This window comes from Cynoglossus semilaevis, chromosome 4 (assembly GCF_000523025.1).
Source record: "Cynoglossus semilaevis isolate Cse_v1.0 chromosome 4, Cse_v1.0, whole genome shotgun sequence".
In the NCBI taxonomy this organism is placed as follows: Eukaryota; Metazoa; Chordata; class Actinopteri; order Pleuronectiformes; family Cynoglossidae; genus Cynoglossus; species Cynoglossus semilaevis.
Genome location: NC_024310.1, coordinates 10,031,202 through 10,055,144, shown reverse-complemented (window position 1 = coordinate 10,055,144; position 23,943 = coordinate 10,031,202). Strand labels below are relative to the sequence as shown.

The 23,943-nt window shown below is 40.1% G+C and overlaps 1 protein-coding gene across 10 annotated transcripts in view; it reads right to left on the bottom strand.

The window, feature by feature from the left end:
- The window catches only part of robo2 (roundabout, axon guidance receptor, homolog 2 (Drosophila)), a 279,131-nt gene that overhangs the window by 159,244 nt on the left and 95,944 nt on the right, over positions 1 to 23,943 (bottom strand). Inside the window, exon 1 of one of the 10 annotated variants that reach the window (XM_008309050.3) lies at positions 2,361 to 3,291. The exons of the other annotated variants lie outside the window; for them this stretch is intronic. Within the exon in view, the coding sequence (XP_008307272.1) occupies positions 2,361 to 2,415 (55 nt within the window). The 5' untranslated portion in view covers positions 2,416 to 3,291. Of the gene's footprint in view, positions 1 to 2,360; positions 3,292 to 23,943 lie in introns of those variants that run through there. 10 annotated transcript variants of the gene reach the window in all.

The window sequence follows — 23,943 nt, the reverse complement described above, 5'->3', positions numbered from 1 at the left end:
TCTAGTTTGCTTGGTTATTTCACATGCACACAGAGGTACAGTACATCCAAAAAAAGACAGATCTGCTTACGATTCTCTGAATTATTCATGTCTCTGCTTCACAAATCAAACAAATGGATCACACAACTCTTGGTCTACGATATAAGTTATAACTGTTATTTGAGCATTTCCATATGTTGAGTAAACAACATTTCAATGTTAACAGTATGCCAAACCTAAAAAAACCCCAGAAATCTGATTCAAGATTCATGTTAAAGAACATTGCTGCAACTCTTTCTGCATTACCAGGAATGGTTTAATGCCACCAGCGCCTACATCAGACACAGACATGCAGGGCATCTTAAAATAGCACGGGGTCAGGAGTGCACATCTATGCGAAGCATCTTTTAATCCCGCTTCAAAAGAAGAACAGTTGAATTGAAGAGATAACCAGACAGCTGCTTTCTATTGTATTTTTTAAAAATATCTCCCGCTGAAATCTCCCCAACTCACAGTAAAGTGTCACCCTCTTCAGATAAACAAACTTGTTGTAGATCCCAAACAACATGTTCTGGCTTCAAGCCCTGACAACACACCCAGTAAACACTTTTCTTTCCTTGCCTTACACACTGGCAGTATAAATCACAGCACACTGAACAGTGACTAACGCCATTGATGAGGACTGGCTTTGTTGGCTGTTGTGCCCAGTGAATGCAACTCCAGACCTTTTTGTCTGCCTAAGTGGACCCTTAGAACAGACCCCTCCCACTCTCAGGAACGTCAGATTAAGTCTGAAAAGGGCTGGGTGATGGGTGAGTTTTGCCGAGATGGAAAGGGGAGTGGACGGAAACATGGGGGAGGAAGGTGACAGGCAAATTATTGGGAAGATCCACTGCTCCCGGGGAGATGTGCAGCCACCAATGCCATCAACCACTGCTTAGCAACCAGTGGGCTAGGTGAAGAGTGAAAAGAGCAAAAGATGCAAAAAAAATGTTAAAAAAAAAGAAGAATTAGGAAGGGAAACAGAACATTTAAAACCTCAACATATGCAGACACTGATTTACTAACTACAGAGAGCAAAAGGAACTGAAAAGAAAAGCAAAACAAGCAGCTGTAAAGAACAAAAGTGGGAGTTGACAGGTGAAAGAAAAAGAAAAATGGGCCCTCGCAGGCTCTTGAATTCATGGCTGAGAAAAAGCAGCTTCACAGAGCCGAGTTGTGCAAACAACTCAAAGCAAACTTATGCCACATATGAATCATCACTTACACAATATGAATGTATAAAGCTGGAGTCAGTGACGGTTCAGGAGTCATATTTCCTTGTTTTACATTGATAAGCCTATGCTTTGTGCAGGTTTGCATGTGTGACGTGACACACGAGAGATGACTGAAAAAAAAAAGGTGCGACCAGATTAAATCGACAGACACATTACCATCATGCCATCACTCCAGCAGTCACAGGTTGTTGCCGTTTCAATGTTAATTATGAAACCCCTTCTTTAGTGATTAATGCATTTCATCTCATTAAGTGTGCAGTTAAGGTGCTTTTATCCCCACATTAAACCACTTTAACTGCAGGCCGTGAGTCTGAGGCAGCCTTATACATAAGAGTAAAAAAAAACTCCTGACTTAGCAGCTAGTAACAAAAAAAGCACACACTTTTAACAGCGGAAATGATTCTTGGTGTTTTTATGTGCAGTCTCAATGATAACCATTATGTTGGTTTAATTAAATAAATAAGGTTAATAAGACCAAGCCAAGAAATCTGAACTAAGAAGGAGAAGCGTCACATCACGACACCTTTCACAAACTCTTCTGTCTACAGGTCTAAACAAACTTTTTTGTGCGGTTATTGGATTTTATTTGTTCTCTAAAAACTAAAATTGTTTGTAATCATTTTTTATTTGTTCTTTAATTGGATTTGAACAGCTTTCAAGTCGTCCACCGGAAGCAACACAACCTTTAACAACACATTTGCTTAGTGTCATCAAAAAAGTCTAGGTTAATATTTAATTCCTTTACCAGACCAAACATGCTAGTTATATTAGTTAACTTATTTTTATAAATATATATTCAAAAAATTGTGTTTCTGCTTTTATCTGTTGCACATAAAACAAAATAAACTAACGCAAAGACAGTAGCTGTGGTTGGAGGACAGGCTGGATCTGACCATATGAGTTTAAATGACTCAAAGAAACCTTTACCAAACAAAAAACAACTTTTGAGATCCTTTATATTAAATAAAATCACTCCGTTGTTATGTAGGTATCTTTGTATCCACAGATATTCCTGTTCTCTAAACTCCATTCAACAACAAATATCTCCAAGCGGGTGAGTGAGTGTAAAACAGTACAACCTATACAGATATGATACCAACTTACCATCAGCTTGAAAATACAGTAATCCACCAACAAGGATGAAGGCTAGCGGACCCATACTCGCATATTAAAACATCCACAGCGGGCGCGCAAATCCTCCAAGTCCCTGTCGGAAAATGTGTCCACAGTGACAGCCCGAGTCTATTCCGTACTGTTCGTGGGAGTTTGTGGAAAGGTGCTACTTACTGACACCGGCCACTATCACTGTCCAAAAACAGAAAGGATCCATTTAACCGGAGAGCACAGGTCAACCGGGGTGTGAGGATCCTGCAAACTTGCGCTCTATTTTAATTTTAATTCGTGTCCGAGTTCATTCACTGTCAAATACGAGGCTCTCTGTGAGGATGAGGTCTACAGAGTCAGTCACACAGAAGTCCACACAGGAAACACCAACGTCGCTGCTGACGCCTGTGCGCTTCTTCAGCGCATATATCCTGTCTTCACTTGAGACGCGTCTTTGGCACCTTTCAAATCTTCAGCACACGGATCCGTGGATACGCAGGCTGCGAACCTGCCTCCAACTCCGACGCATTCTCTCAGAAAGTTGTTTTATTCTAAACAGGTCCGACGTCTCGCTGAAAGCCCGGGATTGTAGCAGTGTAAATGTCACAGTCACAAGTCAGTCCAACATCCCTCTCTCCTCCGTCTTCCTGCCTTTACAGTTTCAACTGCGCTACCGCTAGGAGCGCACAGTCTCTGCGCACCCGGCACAGCCCCACAGCTCTCCACACTCACCGACACTGACACGCTTGCACTGGAACACGGGTGGGAACGGCAACAGCGTGGGGAGACAGTGAAGTCAAGGACAGTCCGGATCTGAGTCCAGTAAAGTCAAGGACGGTCCGGATCTGAATCCAGATTTATGAATGTTTTATATAGGTGTAAAATCAAGAGGGATAATAACAATTAAAAATGAATGGCACACTATTGATCCCAAGTAAATAAACAACCCTGTCGTAAATGTCAGCACTGGTGCAGTGAGTTGGATTATAAATCCACACTATGTCCTCATTAAACACACGCGCACACACACATTTCATATATTTATATACATTTCATAAAACATGTTTAAATGTTTTATGAAACATCTGTAAACAATATTTAAATCCAAAATTATTATATTTTATAGGTTAGTGTGTCCTTGGGTGGTTTACTTCTTTAGATTTTGAAGGTGCTGATTGGTCCGTGAATGGTCATGTACTTAGTTACCGGTGCAGAATTGTGAATATGATCTGGCCAAAAAAAAAATCAATCATTGAAAGGCTGAGCCTTCTAACCAAGATGAACAGACAACAGCCTCTTCTCACATTACAGTCATGTGCACCTGGTTCCATATACAAAATAGGAGTCAAAATAGATTTAGTTGCTTTTGAAAAATGAAAAGACCAAATTCGTGTTCGTGTAAAGCAACAGAGGGAAGTTGTGTACCGTTGTATGTGATCTGCACCGCTGCCCAACAGCAGCCCTGTCCACACAATCTCACTGGTTCATCATAGTCTGAGCCACAAGCTGTGAGCTCCCCCTACTGGTGTCAGCGACAGCAAGCCCCGTCACAGAGCATCTGAACTGTGCTTGTACCAAGTTGTATTATAGAAGCAGACAAGGTTACATAGCCATGTGGCATCACATTTACCCTTGATAATTAGGTAGATAAGATAAATGCACCCTAACAAAATAGGGATGACACGTCACCACAGAGTCTACATAGCGATTATTTAACCTATATTTAAGTTTGATCGTTTATATTATATAAACACATTCTCATTTCTACTGAAAAAAGTGCATTGTAAAAAAAAAATGACCAGACCATTTCTGGTTCTGACCTTTTTCAGTTTGAGGAACAATAGCACCAGCAGAAACAGTCTTAGTTTTCATTTACATCAAAGTCACCTGTAGAACAAAGCCTTCAAACCTCACGCTAAATGCCCCCCAGGTGTCTGTGAAAACCATACTCTCCCTGTAAAACACACAGAGGCCAGCACCATGTCAGGATGGCTCGGGCAAAACGAACCACTTCTGTTGCCTTTAATAATAGCTTTGGCTGCTCATGGTTTGTTTGTCAGGCTGCATGTTGTAGCCTGCCCCACAAAGGTCTTACTGGGAACTGTGACATGTTGCAAGTTTACTCGCCTGCTCCCAATGCAGGCAGCGCTGTCAGGCGGCCAGACACAGTGATTTGTCTTCATACCCTAATATGTTTGTGAGCCGCATGCAAATGCTGTCTTCTCAGTGCCTCCACGCTGCCCTAGATTCTGCCAGATGTGTGTAACACACAAACACAGTCTCACACGCACTGAAGAGAGTCAAAGGGAAATTTATAGTGTCATCAGTGCTGCTGAAGGTTTGAGGGAAATAAAAGAGTGTGGAAAACAAGAGAATGGGGGAAAAAGGTCATTGAGGAAGAAGAAAAGCCCACTTCAAACGTAAACAACCGGATGTACGGTTTCAATGATGAAAAAGTAAGCAGAGTGTAATTCTCACACATGCCCAGTCTTTAAGTCATCAATTTCTCTCCCTGTACGTGCAGCTGAGGCAGCGACATTCTGAATATTAGCTGCAAGTAGATTTTTTTTTTAATTAAATCGGGGGCTGTGCTGTAGCTGGCTACGTAAAGATGAGATGGTGGGGTTAAGACACAGACGCCATAATATGGGATTATGTCTCAGAATGTCACAGATCGTTTGTTGTGGCAACATTAATAATGTCATTGACAAACACAGTTTTCTGCTTTGATTACTTTTTCTTCATTTGAAAAGAGGGAGAGTGTTTTAGATTAACTGCAACCGCAAACAAACGAGTGGGATGTCACTTGGAGTGGGGTGGGAGGGGATGGGCGGGGGGGGGGGGGACTGGACTGGAAAGCTGCAACAAAAGGGGAAATGTGTAACTGTAAGTGTAACAAATGGTTTTTAAATGTTTTTTCTTGATGGGAACTTTCGCCATCTTCTGGATAGCATCTCATGGAAGCTCCACTGGAAGCATGTCATTAGAAAAGTCAACTTCTGTAAAGACTCTGTCAAATCATTAAACAGACTACCACTGCGGTGACCCCTGACAAATGACGAGCTGAAAGAGAAAACCTCAGCAGTGTGCTACAAGTACAATTTCACATGTAGGATTAATCAGTTTTTTCTTCTAAAACAACCGCAGTTTTTCAGGGTCAGAACATTCACTAAAATCCAAATATCCTGACAGTTAACTGAAAAGTCAATCCTTTACATATATTTTTTCTTCGTATTCTTACTTTCAATGTTAAGAGTCGCCACCCAGCCCCTGAGTCGTGGGCTTTAGTCCCATTAGGCCCTGGCATGTGTGAGGAGGTGCTTGAACCTTTTTATTAATATCCCTTTAAAAGCAATTTGAGTTTCCACCAGATGCTGCAGCAGATCATTTGTTTTGACCTAAACCAATCATGTCACAATTACTGTCACATTTTCCGGGCAATTATGTGTCTTTAATTTGACCAAAACTAATAATCAATCAGTTAATTTTCTATTATTTCTGTGAGAACATCTGCTCATTGATGGAGCCTGGGTGAAGCCCCTCATTAGGTTGGATGTTCGATGGTAGCCACATCCATCCTTGTCCAATACGCAAGTGACTTAGGTCAAGTTGATTCCCAAAGTCCATTCACTAAAATAGTGATAAAAACCAACAAATCTCGTATTTCCAGTTGTTTTGGTTAAAAATAACTAAAGTACAGCTACGTCAAAAGACTAAACTCTTAGTACTGTTGTTGTTTTAATGTGAGTAAAAGCACAGCTGAGGATCAATAGGGGGTTCCTGAATTGAGAGGGTAATATCTACAAGGCAATCAGGGGCGTGTGCAACAGCACTGGGCTCTATGGGGGTTTGGAGATGGCACATTCCAGCACAGATATTTCCTGCATTTTAATTGCGCACAACCCCGGTGCAATTCGAATGCAAACAATGAATCACAGGCAGACAGTGACAAAATGAGTAGTTCCAGCTAAGCCGTGCCTTCTGTGCGTCTCTGGGAGAAAGAGGAAAGTGTTTTTAATTGTGTTCCAGGTCAGAGGTTCAGGTAGCAACATCACTCACGATCAGATCGGAGTGGTATTTGGGGAGCTCTTAGCTGGATATCTTTCATGGCCGAGTATCCCCTTACTGGGTTTGGGTCTCTGTGTGGGATGATTAGGAGTTGGAGGTGGGGTGAGGTGGTGAGCAGACTTGGGGGCTGATGTGTGGAGGGGTGATTAATGTAGATGTCAGAAACGGCCCAGCCTCCTCTGCTCCCTCCCCAGTATCCGTAATGACACCTGGGGAAGGCAGACTGGGCCTACCTGCAGCCCGGGCTCCCACAGCAGGGCATGATTCTTCCCCATGATCCTCCTCTGTCAGCAGTCCTGTCACTAGGCTGGGATCAGGCCCTTATTAATGGGCCTCCATGTCAAACATAGATATTAAGCTGTGCTCTAGTCTGCACCATCCCTGGCAATAACACCCACATCGAGCACGCACGCACACTAACAATCATTCTGCACAATACAGTGACAGACACAAACACACAGTGCCGTGCTCTCATAAATCAAACCCACCCCTATACGTGTGTGTTAGCATCCGCTGAAATATTACTTTCTTATTTAGCCAAGTTACACAGATTCCATTGCAAAGTAGCAGAGTCCATAGATCTATCAGATATCTCCATTCCCCTCCTCTCCTTCGACTCCTTAATACACACACAGAGCAACATCACATTACTATGCTGAAAAGTGACTAACCTCTCACAATGATGTATCGTTCAACAATACACATCCCTAAGTTCAGAAAGAAAAAATAAATACAATATGGGCACAAAAGAGCGTATGTGGCTACGGCACAAAGATTTAGTGAAATCTTTGAAGACAAAACTTTAGAGTGAACACTGACAGAATTTAAATGTTGCCTGAGTGAAACCAGCTTGTGATGCCTTTGCTGTTTGGACCTGACAATGACAAAGAGCTAATGATAAAAGGCAGACGATAACATCATTGACGGTGGTCTGATCCTTTTTTATTTTTCATCCAAAATGACCGCTCCAGCATGAGAATAAATCACAGAAGAATCCTTTTCAATCTCACTTTTTCTCAGGGGCAATACAGGGGTATGGTAGCCCACATGGTGATTTTTCTTTTTACCCTGGATGGTGAGCGGTGGAATCAAACCTCAAACCTTCTGTTCTTGTCCCTTCACTGGGAGTCGGAACAACGGCAGGAATTTAACAGTTTTTATGCTGGATGCCCTTCCTGACCCAACACAACTCGAGGTTGGAGACGAAGTGGAATTTAACCAGTAACTATTTGCATGATCGCTACAATGGTAGGCTGGCACAGGTATAGTCGTCTGGTCTAGTTTATACAGGATCCTCTTCCTGAAGCAGTTCAACATCGAATTTGGGGCTAGGTGGAATCAAACCTAGAACCTCCCGCCGGCAGGAACTCTATATAAGCTTGCTATCAAATTTAGCTTTTTTCAGTGTCTTTGTGTTACCTATATTTTAAAAAAAAAATATATTGCTCGTTGCCTATTGTTCACGAAAATATATATATATTGCTCGTTGCCTATTGTTCACGACCATAGGATTTACCACTTAGACAGTAAGAACAGCTGACTTCTATACAGCACCGATTCCCTCTACTCTCCTTTGAGGACCTAATAAGTGCACCACTGTCCTTTCCAAATTGTCTGTGTTGTGTTAGGTAGTGAGCTCACCAGTGTAATGTCCTAAGGCACAGTCGGTACTGCATGCAGTGCTATTTTAGCTTGTGGCTTTCACCAGGCATGGAAACCAAGTTTTCGGAGACATAAAACAGGTGATCCGGGTTTATTCCGGGCAATAAAACATTTAGTGGATGCCAGTGTGACACATGGTAAATTCTGTACTCTCTGATACTCCCTCAGAGGGGCTTAAAGAGGAGGGGAGGCAGATGGAGAAAGCATGGAGGATGTGACACCTGAGCTCGGTGTGGAGGGAGGCTTCTATCAGCAGGACATGCACTCTGTATGTAATGCATCGCCCCGTTTTCCCCTGCATTCACTGACAAAGCACAGGAAGTGAGATAGAGACTCCCTATCAAATGTTGCAAAACTGGGGATTACAGTCCAGGAATTCTGTGCTTTTAACAGATTAATTTCCCGTCATTGTCTTTAACTCCGCATTTTGAGCCTACTCATAAATAGCAGAACATAATAGTTCTAAAATTATAGGACACTCTTTTTTTTTGTATTAAGATATTTAAGTAGATTTAAGGAATACAGTGTATTAACTCCTCAAAGGACTTATGAATTCTAAAGGAAAATGTTAAAACACACAAGCTGTGTTCATTTTTATCTCAGGCTTTATGTTTCAAATAGAACTATTTTTTAAAGCCAAAAGTAAATCACACCAACTGGAAACAACTAAACTTTGCTAACTATTAAGCTAAACCGACTACATACATTTATTTTATCAGAAAACAATGAGTGGACCTGTAACCTATGACAGTGAGTCTGTGGGCTGTAGACCTTGGGGTATACTATTAATTATGTATATTTTATGGGTTGTTTTTTTTTTTTGTTGTTGTTAGTTTGTTTGTTTTTTTAGGTTGCAGTACTTTTTTTTACTCTTGTTTATTTTTTAATAAATATTTTTTTATATAATTTTTAATGATTAAGCTTAAAACACATCTGATCTGCAACAATTATATATATACATGAATATATATGTACATATACATGTATATATATACAAATATATAGATTTATATATATACATACATATATACATACATGTATATATACATATTTATATACACACACACACAGAGTCTAGAAATCAGGTAATTCACACTATCATTGAACTTAGACATCCTGATTTTATATATATACAGACTAATAATAAAGTCATATGTGTCAGAGGGGAACATATTAAGTGCTCAATGACATGAGGTGATTTAGTTCCCAACCAAAATAAATCTAACAGGGTGATACTTCTATCCTCCATTTTTTTGTTTCTCCCTTCTGTCAAACCTCTTTACCTCCCACTCACATTAGATATTCCAGCCTCTCTTCTTCAACTTACATTCCTGTCATTTATGGAATTTCCCTGTCTAGGTGAAAAACAGCCGGCTCTGTGGGCCCTGAGATCTGCAGCTAATTAGCTGGCCTACTTTTTTTTTTTTCTTTCCTGAACACGGCTGCATAATCTTCCTCTGTGGAAACTCATCACAACTGTCAGCCCCCACCTATAGGGCAGACCTTGATAACAGGGTGCTAGTCATTGTCATGACAGAACAGGGTAAACAGTTTGGTCCAGTGAGTGAAGGGCGGCAGCCGCTAATGAGTGAGAAGTGAATACTTCACCTCTGACGGTGAGGAGAGCAGAGGAGAGGAGAGGAGAGAAGAGGAGTTTCTCAAGTATCGGTCCAACCTTCTTATCAGTAAGGACATTGTCCTTCCTCTCCGTCCTCCTCCTCAGTTCCACAGCTACAGACATCATTAGTCAGACTTAGTGCTGAATCTGTTTCCTGCGGACTGTAAATTCCTGCACAACTGACCACACTATAAAACCTGATAAGACCGGTTTCACTTTGAACAACAACTCTCACACATTTGTCTTCTATTAAGAGTTTGTGATTCATAAACCCTAAAGGAAATTCTGTAAGAACAACAAAACCTCACCCAGACACTAAACTAACAAAGGTGCCGTCTGTCATCATTTCCTCATCAGTTCAACTCCCTCTTCTTTTTTTTATTTTTATTATGAATAATCACCAAGACCTGGAATTTACCTCCATCAATCAGGACACAAGACTTGACAAGTCTTGTTTGGTTGAATTAAGACAGGAAGTACGGCACATAAAAATATCTGAGGTGTACTGTGTAACCATAAATACCCTTTTGACTTTCTCACCTGATTTAACCCACATAAAAATACAATGCAACCACTGTCTTACAACCCTACTATTTGTTTTAACGCTGTCAATAAATAAATGTGCTCATAAAAGAGAAACATTATCCTACAAAGGCTTTTTTTTTCAACCTCCTTCTCCAACGGCAGAATGGTTGCATTATTTCCCAAAGCTATCACATTTACCTGCACATAAAGAGTTTCATTATTGTCTTATATATTTTCCCAGTACAAACACATTGATATTTAACACAATATCTACAATAATGTACAAAAGAGTATTTAAAATAGAGTAAAACCTTATCATCATCATCATCATCATCATCAAACTAAATATATATATATAAACTTCAACACATCACTATTAATCATTGTCATCATATTTTCCGTTTCCTACCAGCATCTGCAAAAACAATGAATTCTCAGGGGATATAAATGTGTATAAACAAATGTGAATGTTATCTGCTAACGGCCACTAACATTTTTCTTTTAGATTACACTCCAGAAAGATGCCAATACACGTTTGCTATGCATGGACTTATATTTACCAACAACAGAGGCCAAGATAAAAGCTATATCTCTTGCCACTGATCCTGTCTTGTATCTAATCTTTTTAATCCCCCTCCGTCCACTCTGTACAGCGACTTATTAATGGCTGTGAACATGGGAAATCACTCTTTTCATTGCCTCATAATTTCCTGGCCTTCAGTTGGGTGTTAGGAGAGAAAGAAAAGATAAAAACAAAAATAATTCACAGTTTATATGAGGGCCAAAAGTCGAAAAGTTAAATTTAAATCCATCTTAAATATTCAAAGTCATGTCTCTCAGTCAAGTTTCATCATTTAATTTTGATTACATTGAGTGGATTAGAATGTGATACTTCAACTCCATATGGCTCCTTCTTTAACCTGTGCACGTTGTTTACTTACTTCAAACTTAATGCTTAACCAAAAACCACCATCTTTAAAAGTGTAGTCCTCGTATTAGCACGTAGAAACATGCTAATATGATAGCACTGACGCTGCACAGCAATTATTCTGGCACCTATTTGAAATGTTTCCATTGAAAACACAGTGAACTAACTGAACTGAACCTCAGATGCTAATGTGGCTAAGTACCAGTTTCACAGTTGAGGTTGAGGCAAAGAGACCAATGAAAAAACTTTCAGAAAGAAACATTAAAACAACAAATCCATTTCCTTAAAACACTTTCATTCAAGTAAAACAACGCAGCCTCAAGTAACACATTATTATGGTGTGACACAGTACTGTTTTAGTAGCCGGCCCTCTTGAATTGACTCTCACTCATCAATGCATCGGGATTGCTTTAAACCAGTGGACTGAATAAAACACGCTGGCTCCTAAATTGAGAAGTATCCCACTTAAAAAGGCAGCCTCCCCCCGTACGCTGAGTGCTATCGACAAAATCACTCCAAGGCTGCGCAGATCAGAGGTTCAAACTTAATTGTCCCCCACAATGGAAAGTGATTTAGAGCTTTAGGTCACAGACTGTCCCAGATGACACATTAGGGCACCCCCAGCCCATGTTTGGCCATGGCCATGATGACCCCTTTGGCGGGGAGAAAGATATGCGGACAGAAAGACCCCCTGGCCACCCCAACCACCATAAATGCTTCAATGTCACCAATCAGAACTGAGTGATGGTCTGAAACAAATGTCCACACTGGCCTATGATTATTTCCAGGCATGGGGTAAGAAACACGGTGGTTGAAAATAGAATTATATAAAAAAAAATATATATATATATATAAATACAATTTGTTAATTTTATGTAAGAATTTAATTTTAAATCGTTCAAAGTAAAGATTTAATGTGAGGATATGAATGTAATATAAAGGTCAAGCACCTATTTTAACTTAAACATATGTATGTATAATCATGATCTTTAGGTTTTAATAATACAAATATGGAGAACATACAAACTCTAATACAAAATACTGACATTCACCTAATCTTATGGTGAAACACTACACTCCGGCTGAAAGTGTTCAATTTGCAGTAGAAGTCATGTTGCAGTCCCATTGACTTTCAGTCACCAATTCCATACCAATTCATCACACTACTAAATGTCTACTGCTGTGATCTGGTCATAACAAGAGAAGGTTCTGGTCAGATACAGCACCTGGACAACGGTCTTTCAAAAAGCCCCGCTCTGGCAATAAACCATCGGTGGCATGTCAGTTGAATCCACAGGGTGTAAAAGCATTTGGATGCATGTGTCCACACAGCCACTCTGAAACCTGTGACCTCTTTCTGCGCTCGCTCACCGTCCACAACAAATAATTCCAACCCCCTACGGCCGAATGAATTACGCAGATGGTATAGATCGTCATAGTCTGTTTTGGCCTTAATGAAACAGGGCTTGTGCCCCTGACATTTTCATCCCCTAGGGCCGAGCCTTGCACAGCCACGGCCTCGTACCCTGGCCTTGCCACTTCACACTCTAATTGCTGCCTCATAAGCAAGCACCACAGCAACAAATCCAGTTAACGACAGTGGCATATTGATCGCTGGCAGCCAGGCAGGCAGCACCCCTGTCCCTAGGTACGGGAGGAGGGGTGAGGTAGCTTTTACAACCGGAGGGATGGCCTGCTCCCAATAAAGAGCAGGTCTCTGTGACAAAATAAAAACCAAAAGAGGGTCAGAGAGATACAATTACTGCACGGCAGCTCTGACCCAAACTGTAGGTGAACAATAGACTACAGGATGATGGTGGGAGGAGGGGGGAGCAGGGAAGAGGGGAGGGAGGCCCTCATTACACTGCTAGGCTGGGAGACCTGTTCAATTTGCTCCATTAATGAGCGCTGAAGAAGCACTTTCACGCCGTCCCAACAGAGCCATTACAGGCCTACGCTGAACACTGAAGAAGTCAGACTTCACAACACACCGCAAATACCTCCAGCAGCAGCACTGGGACATTAAGCCAAACAGTCCTGAAAGCTACGACTTCACAACGGCCGTTCAAATAGCAGCCCATAAATCAATGATGTCATCAGAGCGAAAATGCTGCACGGGTACTTAAAATGCTTTATGGCTACATAGCACGTTCATCAGAAATTCATTTAAATCCATGGTGTTTTATGGTGTTTTTAAAGGTTGCAAACAACTCCGGACCTGTATACAACACGTGCTTCCGCAAACTGCCGAGAGATGTTTACGATTATCAGTCAAACCACACGAAAGTATTATGAACTTTATAGTGGGATGAATACAACACAATACTGCATTACTCGTATTACCAGTTTACAAGGTAGTAAAAATATAAGAAAAAAAAAGGATAAGACCAAAAACTGCAGTTTCAATAGAGTTCAACATTACTGTAGTAAATATGTTTAATTTATTCAACAATAATAATAATACTTTTTTTACTACTTTTTTGGAAGGGTTTGTCCACTTTGGTCCACTTGCTACGTGCCCAGGCAGTTTTCACAAGTGTGCTCTAAACCAGTTGTTTCCAAATAGGGGGCGAGGGGCAAAGAGCTATTGCAGGGAGATTATCTACAAAACAGACACTGCAGAAAACATTTTGGGACCACAGATTTAATCTAACCATTCTAATTCTGCTTTCTTTTCGACCAGATATGTTTTTGTTTTGTTTTTTGCATAATTGATTTTATTGTTTAATACATATTTTTTAAGGTTAACCATACAATTTCTTGTCATAGTTTTGGATATGTTTAATTATGTTGTACAATCTAGTATACAGTATACTAGTTAAGTTTTTATCATCAACCTTTAGAAAAATGTATCATATATTTTAGTTTATTTAGAATAAACTATGACATGATATACCTTTACAAAGTATTTCTTTTATTTTCAGTGCAGAGCCTATGACATGATTTTCAAATGCTCTGCTTACTTTACTAGTAATGTTTATGGTCACATTTCCATCAACTGTAAAACCCCACCTAATGTCTCTGGACAGATTTTATTTTCTTTATAAATTTAATGAAACGGGTTATTGGGTCTCAGTGGAAAAGGGTAGATTGCTGAGGCAGTGGAAAGAAAATTACTAGCAGAGAAAAAAAGCTACGAGCAGACCAAGTAGCACTGAACTCAAAGATGGCCACATCTGGACTAATGGAATTAGATGACAATTCCTTTGGGTAAATTTCCTTTGTTACCACATAAACTGGGCTCAGCATCATTTAGATTCTGGGACCTTGTTTCTGTCTCTGCGAATCAATTTTTTCTCATTCCCCTAGAGTTAAGCCACTCCGGGTCTGTCTGGAGCTGCTCAGCCCACACACTTGTTTGTTGCAGTTTATTTTTGGCAAACATAAGACTTGTTTCAGAAGAGTTGTTTCAAATTGTAATATGATTTGTGGTTGTTTTTAAAGCACACTTCTGGGTCACCACAGGGAGCCTCTTCCACTCCCTTGTGCATTTTCAACACAGCAGTGAGCTCTTTGTGGTGTACTCATCACTTAGATGTGGCATGTGCTGAGGCTGCAGTCAGTGCCATGGGCATTTATCCCGACAAGGCTGGTACATTATGAAAACCTCCCATTTAGTGGAGGTGGAAAGCTTGATAAGATAGCGGAGGATGGAGACACAGTCATTCCAAACGTCTTGGTTTTGCCTCTGTTTATTTTCCCTTCTCCAACCTAGCATTAACAAAAAGGACATAACATAGTTTTAATCCACTGGTCATTTTAAAGGACCAGTGTGTAGTGATGTCTCAATGTCTAACTAGTTTGAACCCATGCACATCAAAGTCAAGGCTCCACCAAAATAAAAGTCAAAATGTATGAATCAGTATCAATCACATAAAGACAGGAATATATTTACCCTTTACACACAATACAGTGGTCACAGGTCTAATATATAAATAGAACTGCCCAGTCAATTTTGAAAATTCCTTTACCACCCAAAGAGGACTCTCACATCCTGGTCTTTATTTCCAACTCTCCCATTTGTCTGCATGGAAATGGCTCATAAAAAAATATGACTAAGAAGGTGACAATAGTATAACTTAAACAAAGTTACTACTAACTTAATGATTCAGATCATTGATCACTTTGGATATTTGGCCGTGACTAACAACCTGCTTTGACATGTCTACGTAAGGATGAATCCATATATCCTGCCACGAGTCACTAGTCAAAAGCTAAACATGTTACTTGTTTGAAAAGTAACATGTAGAAGTTACATGTTTGGCTGTACATCAGACAATACTGTGTTTCAAGGTATGGAGGAAAATTCATAATGTATTACTTGTTGCACAGAACCGAAGACTGGTATCGTACACAAGCATAAATAATAAAAAAAAAATATTGTATTGTCACATTATAATTTGAGAACAGAAGAGGAAAGAGTCAACGACATCATTGAGACTTTACTGCCCAGGCTCTGCTCTGCTGTGCCGTGTCGTTGGCCTTGACAAGAGATGAAAAGCCTTTAAGGTGCAACTCATAAAACTGAAAAGGTCATCTGTGCTCTGAAAGTGCGAGATTGTAATGTTTGGAGAACAAGAAGAGGCCGAGACAGAAACGAGCTGATGAGAATGTGACAGTAAACATTTATGTGTGCTAAAATTAGAAAAAACACAAAGTTTAAGTTAGAAGGTTAGGAGAATTTAGAGCACGTCGTTGCATCAATGTCTATGATAATCTTTATCTACCTTACTTTTGTTGTTAATACTGTAGACACTGTTATTTACTGTGGCAGAGAAACACGCTGGAATCCTTGTGTTTGTACTCTCTATCCCACAGCAGACTGCGATAAAAGTCCCACTATCTTTACAATCAAAAGTAAACACTGGTGAGAGCAGTAGTGGACGTCCGGGTGAAAAGGAATGGTAACAATTTAAATGTGGCGACCAGAGCCAAGCGTAATGATCTCTGTGCAACAGTGTCATCCGAACACCTCACAGAAAAGAGGCCTGTTTTAATAAGGCCCCTTGTTCTGAAAGTACCTATTGATTTTCACCGTGGCGGCTGGTGGGCCAGTGACCTGATTGGGTTCCTGGCTCTCACAAAAGCTAAATTGAGCCATTTAAAAACCTGGTTTGTCTTTAGAGACTCTGTGCTCAGTACCGACTCCCACAAGCAATTTATTTCCATCAGGTGGAACTTTTCCAGAGCTGCAGAATTTCACCACAATGAAGCAGCTGACAAAGATCTTTCTACCTCTTTTTCCTCCGTCCAGAGTTTGGGTCTGACCCCTTCACTTTATTACAGTTCAACATTGGACAACGATACCTCTGACCCAACCACAGCACTCTGTGCACAAACACAATAGAGCTGAGTTTTCCTTTAAAATGCCAACAATGAAGAATTGTGGGCAGCGAAAAGTGTGTAGGAACACTGTGGATTGATGCTCATTTTCTCTCACTGCAAGCTGTCAGATCTAGAAGACCTCTGCAGCTGAAATCCACCGACTGACTGCTCAACCTGACAAACCAATCCAGAGAAAAAGGAACAGCTGTCACAGGAGTAAAAATGTGATATAAAGATGATGGACTTGACTCCTACACTCACACACAAACACAGAAATGCATTCTTTGCATGGAATGTACCAGACGTAGCGCTGCTATAGGTGAACGAGGAAGTATCATAATGTGTACTGATTTAAATTGGTCGGAAATAACAATGCTTACTAACTACTGATTGCTGATTTTAATTTTAACTAATTCTCAAGATGTTTTTAAATGCTAAACTCTATTATAGTAGTGATATGGTCATCGTTTTTATAAAAAAGTTATTGTGATATGGTCATCGTTTTTATAAAAAAGATAAAAAGAAAAACATATTTTTAATAGGGATGGCTCAACACTTTTTCATGTCTGATAGCGATTTAGCAACTTGCAAAATTGCCGAAACAAACATCTGACTTTGTTGCTTATATAAACTGAACCCTCATAAAGGGTTAGCTGCTGAAGAGAGGAACTACTAAGTCCACATTTCATCATGAGTATTGAGCCACTTAATATACACACTCTGCTGTTTCCCCAAAAGACCTGAGTATTTGTTGGAACATGGCTAAGGTGACCAAATGGCACAATTTAGACTTGAAGCATATTCATAATGATATTGCTTTTATGACCTTAAGTTGCTGCTGCTGTTCTATTGGACAACGAGTCCATAAAGTCCACACTTCCCTGATTTATGAGCATTTAAAATGAAACTTATTATTGAATGAAATGATCACGGGATTTAATGAAATTACTGCAGTCTGCTCTTCACTGCTAGGCTGAGCTAATCTTGTTTGATTTTTCTAGAATCACCAAGCTGCCCCAGGTTGTGTTGTGAAGGAAATACAAACACATGTTACAATTCAGAAGGTCACAATAATGTTATATATACTGTATATATATATTGCGCCATAACGGCAGAACGTCACTGATGAGCTCCTGTGGTAAATAAAGATCAACATAAAATTTGCAGACTGAACCTTTATCTGCCTCATCATGGTCTTTTCTATTTTCTCACAGTGCTTTGTACAGTCACCGTGTTCAGGGTGAAATGCAGGAACAACAGGAGCAGCCTACAGTTGAAACCCCGGTCAAGGATCGTGCACAATCGCGTAACGTACTTTTCAGCTTAGAGAGACCGCGTTCTGAAAGAGATAAAAAATTAAAAGGTTGAAAGAAGGCCGAGAAACCTTCACATCTCTGATCCGTACCACAGCTCAAACAGACCTCGCTCTGTGTCATCTCTGCAATCAAAGTCGGAAACAAAAATATATATACTTTTCCTCATTTTAGCTGACATGAATAGAAAGTGTGTAATTCGGGTTAAGATCATGTGAATAACGTGCAGTGCAGGTCACGTGGAAGTGACCTGTGATTTCCTCACATATTTTTATTCTGAATGGCAGAATTGGAGGGACAAAAAACAGCCATGACGGTGTGAGAGGGTGGGGGAACCACCGAAGGTCACACTCACAATGCCCCTCTCTGGACTAAAAAACATTTCAGTGCGTGGTGCTTTAGCACATTCATTGCTCAAACCAATTTTACCAGAGGAATCAATATGGCTGAAACATTGGACTTTTATGAGTTGCTACATTCAGCTGGGGGCAATGTGAGGGAAGTAATGTGTTCAGCTAGATTAGATTTAAACAACCTAGACACTGAGAAGGTGTGAAAAAAAAAACCAAGTTCTTCTACTATTAATATTACTGTTGTTTTTATTGACTGTTACATTGATATGGTCCTCTGCTCCAGATGCATAGTATCTAAGACCCAATGGATTTACACTTTGAGATCCAGTATCAGGACCTGATGACTAAGAGAACCCTCACAGCTAGGAGTGAGTGTAAGCTCATTAAAAAAGTTTTAGATAGATGTTTCTTTCCCCCCAGAATGATAGCATTTACTAGGGGCTTAGACATGTGTGTGTGTGTGTGCATGTGTGTTTGTGTGAGGGGATGTGGGAGTCGACAAACTTCTGCTCAACTTAACACTTAAATGATTAGATTTTCTGGAGATAATAAGAACAGCAGATACTTTGAAAGTCACTATATCACAGCAGTATAGTGACCTTTTTATTAGTTGAATTAGGAAGAGGGAGGGAGGGGGAGAGAGAGAGAGAATCAAAGCACATGGAGTTTGGGAATTCAGAGACTACTCTCGTTATAAAACTATGGTCAGACGATGCAGCAGAGTCTAGATGTGAAGCATGTATTTCTCAGTAAGCTAACTTTCCACTACCCTTGTAAATTATTGGCTAAAACACACAACCATGTTCCTGAAGACACTGAGCATCAGCTGACACAATTATTTCTGCATAACAGTTTTTGGGTTTTGTTTTTTGTTTTGTTTCTTACCACCTAAGTTGGTAAAAAAAAAACATTGTTTTCATTATTGATAAAATTGTAATTATAATTACCAGGTCTTATTACCAGGTTATAGTGGTGCTTTAGCTTTGCCTCTGTTTGCAATGCAGGAGACCTGTTACAGATACTTAAAAATGTGTCCTGTTTGTTGTTAGTCTCCACCAATCAAAGAAGTCAAGCGTCATTCCTCTGAGCAAACTTTTGATTTTGCACAAATGGTTTTGATTATATTTCCTTTTTGAGTCTTAAATCCACATCTTACATAAAAACGCTCAGAAATGCTTCCATATCTGCCTGTCGTTGGTATGCATTAAGTCAACGTCTCCTACAGTACGTCTGACTGTGCGTCTGCTGCACAAACATTTCAAAGATTAAACCGTGCTCCTCTCGACTCACACGAGTGTGTACTTGAGATTCCTGTCAAATTTGAGAGCGAGTTATGATCAGTTAACAGTTCGACTTTGAAGAGTCCAATACTGTCTGTAGAACAACACTGGACTAATTGTCATTCATATTTGATGTTGTTTAATTAGATAAACACACAGCACATACTGTATTTCCTCCCCAGTCTATTATTCATTAAACTCCTGCTCTACGGGTGTCGGCTCACTGCTGTGAGAGCTTGACCATTTGTGGAGTTTCTTCCGTTTTCTACAGGCACAGCCAGTCACTCACTCCTCTCTATTAGAGGTAAATAAAGAGAAAATACACACATCTGTATATCTCATATGCTACACCGCACCATCGTAGCCGTCTACTGTACCGCTCTAATTTATTTAATGAGTATTTACAGCCTCTAGCGTCGCTCCCATTGCTTCAGCATCATGTTGTACATCCACAGTGCAGTGCAGGTGGTTCTTGTGGTCTCAGGCAGTGGGCTGAGAGGGAGCGGGTGAAGTCTCGGGGGTGTGGAAAAGAACATCATGTCAGCCACACTGCCACAAAGCCAGAGCCCACCTAATATCTGAGAAGAGCAGCTGAGGAAGCCATTACACAGCCATAATGCCAGGGAAAAGGGTGGGCCGCTGGGGGCCCCTGGCAGCACTACAGTCGTTAATGCCCTCAATTTGCCTTAATGGCTTTCTCAATCCCAGCCCGCGTAGTCATTCGTCCCCCCCAATACTGGACTGTGTTCTGTCTCCTCTCACTGCCTGTAATTAATCCATTCATCTCTAAAAGATGTGATCAATGCTGTCTGGAATGAAGGTTGCAGTGCATTAGTAATAACAGTATTTGCTGAGTCCTATATTCTCTTAAAGCAAATTAGGAATAAGAACAATGTAAAAGATCACAGCAAATTGGCTGTGACACAGAAATGTAAATTTATATGGGGAATTTAAAACTGTTAAGACCCCCCACAGAAAGCTATTACAACAATAGGGAATCCTATTGGAGATGGTCATTCAATTCTACTCCCATCATATTATTTTTTTCTAGGCAAAATGTCATGCACGCTGTAGGTTTTTTATATACAAAAATCAATTCCAATTTATGTATTTTAAAAGAAGGAGATGTTGTGCCTGGGGAAGCCTGGAACCAGATTAAGTTAACATATACTGTGTATATATATTATATTTTTTTAACGAAAGTCTTTTGCAAAAATGGAGCTCATTAGGAAAACATGTTTGAGCTGTAACTGATTCACTTTAGGTGGAAGGGCACATTATGCTACATTTGTCAGTGTGTGTGTCTCTGTGTGTGTAATTTTCATGATTCAAAAAGGGTACGCCGGCAATCAGGCCCCATGAGCCCTCTCTCTGACCCCACCACTAAATCCCCCATCCATGAACTGGCCTGGGATCAATAACTAATTTTTTGGAGCTGATTAGTTTGCAAAAGGAATGTGGTAACTGTCTGTTCTGACCTAAGGACATAATCAAGCACTAAAAAAGTAGCATTTGTGCTGCTGTAATGTAAGATGGGAGGTACAATATAGTACAATATGTAGCGCATGTTTTTATGGCGACTGCAATTATGGGTCGTAATGTAGTAGAAGCAGTTCATGAACCCAACTTTGAAAAAAAAAAACACTTTACTGCATAAGTGAGCAGCTATTTGTTACGAAGACAAAAAGAAAAAAAATAGAAGTAAAAATAAAAATGAAAAATTCTTGCCTAAGGAAGAAATAAAAGAAAGAGCAGAGGTGAATGAGGTTGTTGTTTAAACACTTTCAAGCAATGAATCCACCTTTATTTTGTGTGTGTGTGTGTGTGGGGGGGGGGGGGGGGGTACTCTTATACAAAAAGCGGGCGGCGGTAAAATGCGGCCTGGATTTTGCACATAATTATTCTGTGTATATTCTACTAGGAATATACACAGATGATAAGCAAACGATGCCGACGAGACGCATTCATTTTAATTATTACACAGGAGAGCCTCAGTATAAGCATGTTCGCTGCAGAGGTTTTCACGGAAAACATGAAGAGTGTACCAATGAAAAAGTGGGACAGAGTTTCCATTACTTGTATTTGCATGAGCGCTTTAAATAGCAGTGACCTGACAAAAGCATGTTGATAATGAATATGGGACATACACATTTACATTTTCGTTTTTACCACCATAGATACAATCAGTTAATAGGAACCAGGCAGTTCTTTTACTGTGGGATTAGATTAAAGATTTAGCACTATTTTATTTTTTGACTACATGTTAGCTTTCACAGCTTTGGTTTCCAAACAAATTTAAACTTGCAGATATACATTTAGATCGGCCGGTGAGCGATCAGTACCAGTGACCACAAACTCCAAGGACGAGAATCTCTCTGGAGGGTAAATGTCATTTAGTGCCTTCATACAAAAGTCTGAGCTACAGTCAATAGTCTTAAGGATTTGAAAATTCCATCTCTCAAAATATTTCCCCAGGTTTTATGTATTGAACCTTTAGGTCCCTGTGACAGGGAGTGCCATGTATTGCCTCTCTGCCGTGTTCGTTCACTGTTGATTCTCTCTCCCTGGAGTGCAGTGATGGTGGTCATAAATTGAGTATGTTTAACACGGAGGTAGCCAAGGCTATCGTGGTGCTGCCTCTCGTGTTTTAAGGTATATGCAGGTGCACCACCAATGATTTACAATACCACCATTAAAATGTCACATAAAGAAATCCTCACAGTTTAAAAACAGTGTCTTCTTACTGGCAACATTTTCTTATCTTAGTTTGCATATGAGTTCTGCTTAACAAAAAAAATTATGATGATTATTAGGCCTTTAAAAAGTGCTTGAGGAGTCAAGGAAAAGGGGAGGATGTGTACAAGTAAAACTAGTTGTCTACTGAAGATGAACACAGCTAGTAAAATATGCCCTCTACTGGATTATGACTGTAATAATTACAAAGAATGCAGATACACCAAAACACGTCTTTTGAACATCCAAACCGGGTACTCCGGCTTACTCCCACAGGCCAAAAACATGCTTAACGAGGGAGTAATATTATGTTTAACCCGTATGGAAATGCAGGCAACCATAAGTCAAGAGTAATTAATATTATTTTGTGAAGCATGACACTACAATGATGGTAAAGAAAAATGTCCATCTTCCTGAACTGGAAAAATAATTGGCCAGGAGAAAAATGGACCTGAATGAGGAAAACAATGGAGACAGGAAGTCTCCTGGCTGCACTGCAATTGTTCCCTGAAGAAGACAAATGGCCGACTGCCGTCTTTGACAAAACAATCTCACTTGATCAACCACAAGAACAAAGGGAAGACTTTATTCAGTCTAAAGGGAAAGGCTAAACTGTGGGGCCAAGAATCAGGAGTTCAAATCAATTCATCAAAAGCAGTCAATATGCAGCGAACGCACCGCAGTTGTGTTATTTTTGCTGACTTTTTAATGAATGCATCATAAATCTTTTATTCTCTGCCCTTCAATCTTATCTCAGACATCTACAGTTAAATGTGAGGGCTTTAAATAACGACTTAGATTATACTTCTTTGACATGTTGTATTGTGTTTTTTTGTTGTTGTTTTTTCCTCACTTACTGCCCTGCCCTCAGTGAGGCTGGTCTGATGTAAACAAACATTTTTTTAATTAATTAGTCATGTTTAATTTGATTAATTCCTCCCTTATTCAGTGTAGCTGTCGGCCAAGCACTAAAGCTGCAACAAGTTGCGGCGACAATGTATTAGCCTACCTGCCCGTTGTGCTGCTTTATCTACTTGACCGGTGCAAAGCAAAAGAGCTCTGCTGTACTGTTTAATCTCTTCTGTGTCAAAAGATCACAGCCCGAGAGACCAGCAATACAAGCTGTGTTGTGATGAAATCAGCAGGCTTCCACAGCAGACACACACACACACACACACACACACACACACAGCATATAAATTCACCTTACTAACGTTAAACACACAACAGAAGAATGGAAGTTAATTAAGGTTTTATTAATTTTTTTTTTGAAAAAAAAAAAAAAAAAAACGAGAATCTTTTTGACCTGTCCATCAGAAATAATTACAATCTGCCGCTCATCTTATCTCTAAAGACGAGCCTGATAAAAAGGCATTTCTTATTGCTCACCTTAGCCTCTGCTGTAGATGGGGGTGGGGTGGGGTGGGCTTAATGGGTCCCCTCTTTTTAAGAGTGGAGATGGTCTTAAGAGCAGCACCACCTAAAGTTTGGTTTTACAAGCTGGATCCAAATCAAAGCAATTAGACCATAATCTGCTCCATAAAGCTGAGAGGGGCCTCCGAGGGAAGAGAGGGAATGGAACAGCACATTTACATATCTGTATCTCTAAAGCCTCCTACAGCAATCATATAAGGCTATTAGAAAGTAGACTGTGTGACATGGGAGCAATAAACCTGGGACCAATACAGAGCTGGAGATGAGGTTAAGATGTATTTTCTTGTCCATTGTCCTTCTACTACATTATCTTTTTCAGTTTAGTGGCGAAGCCTCATCCCTTT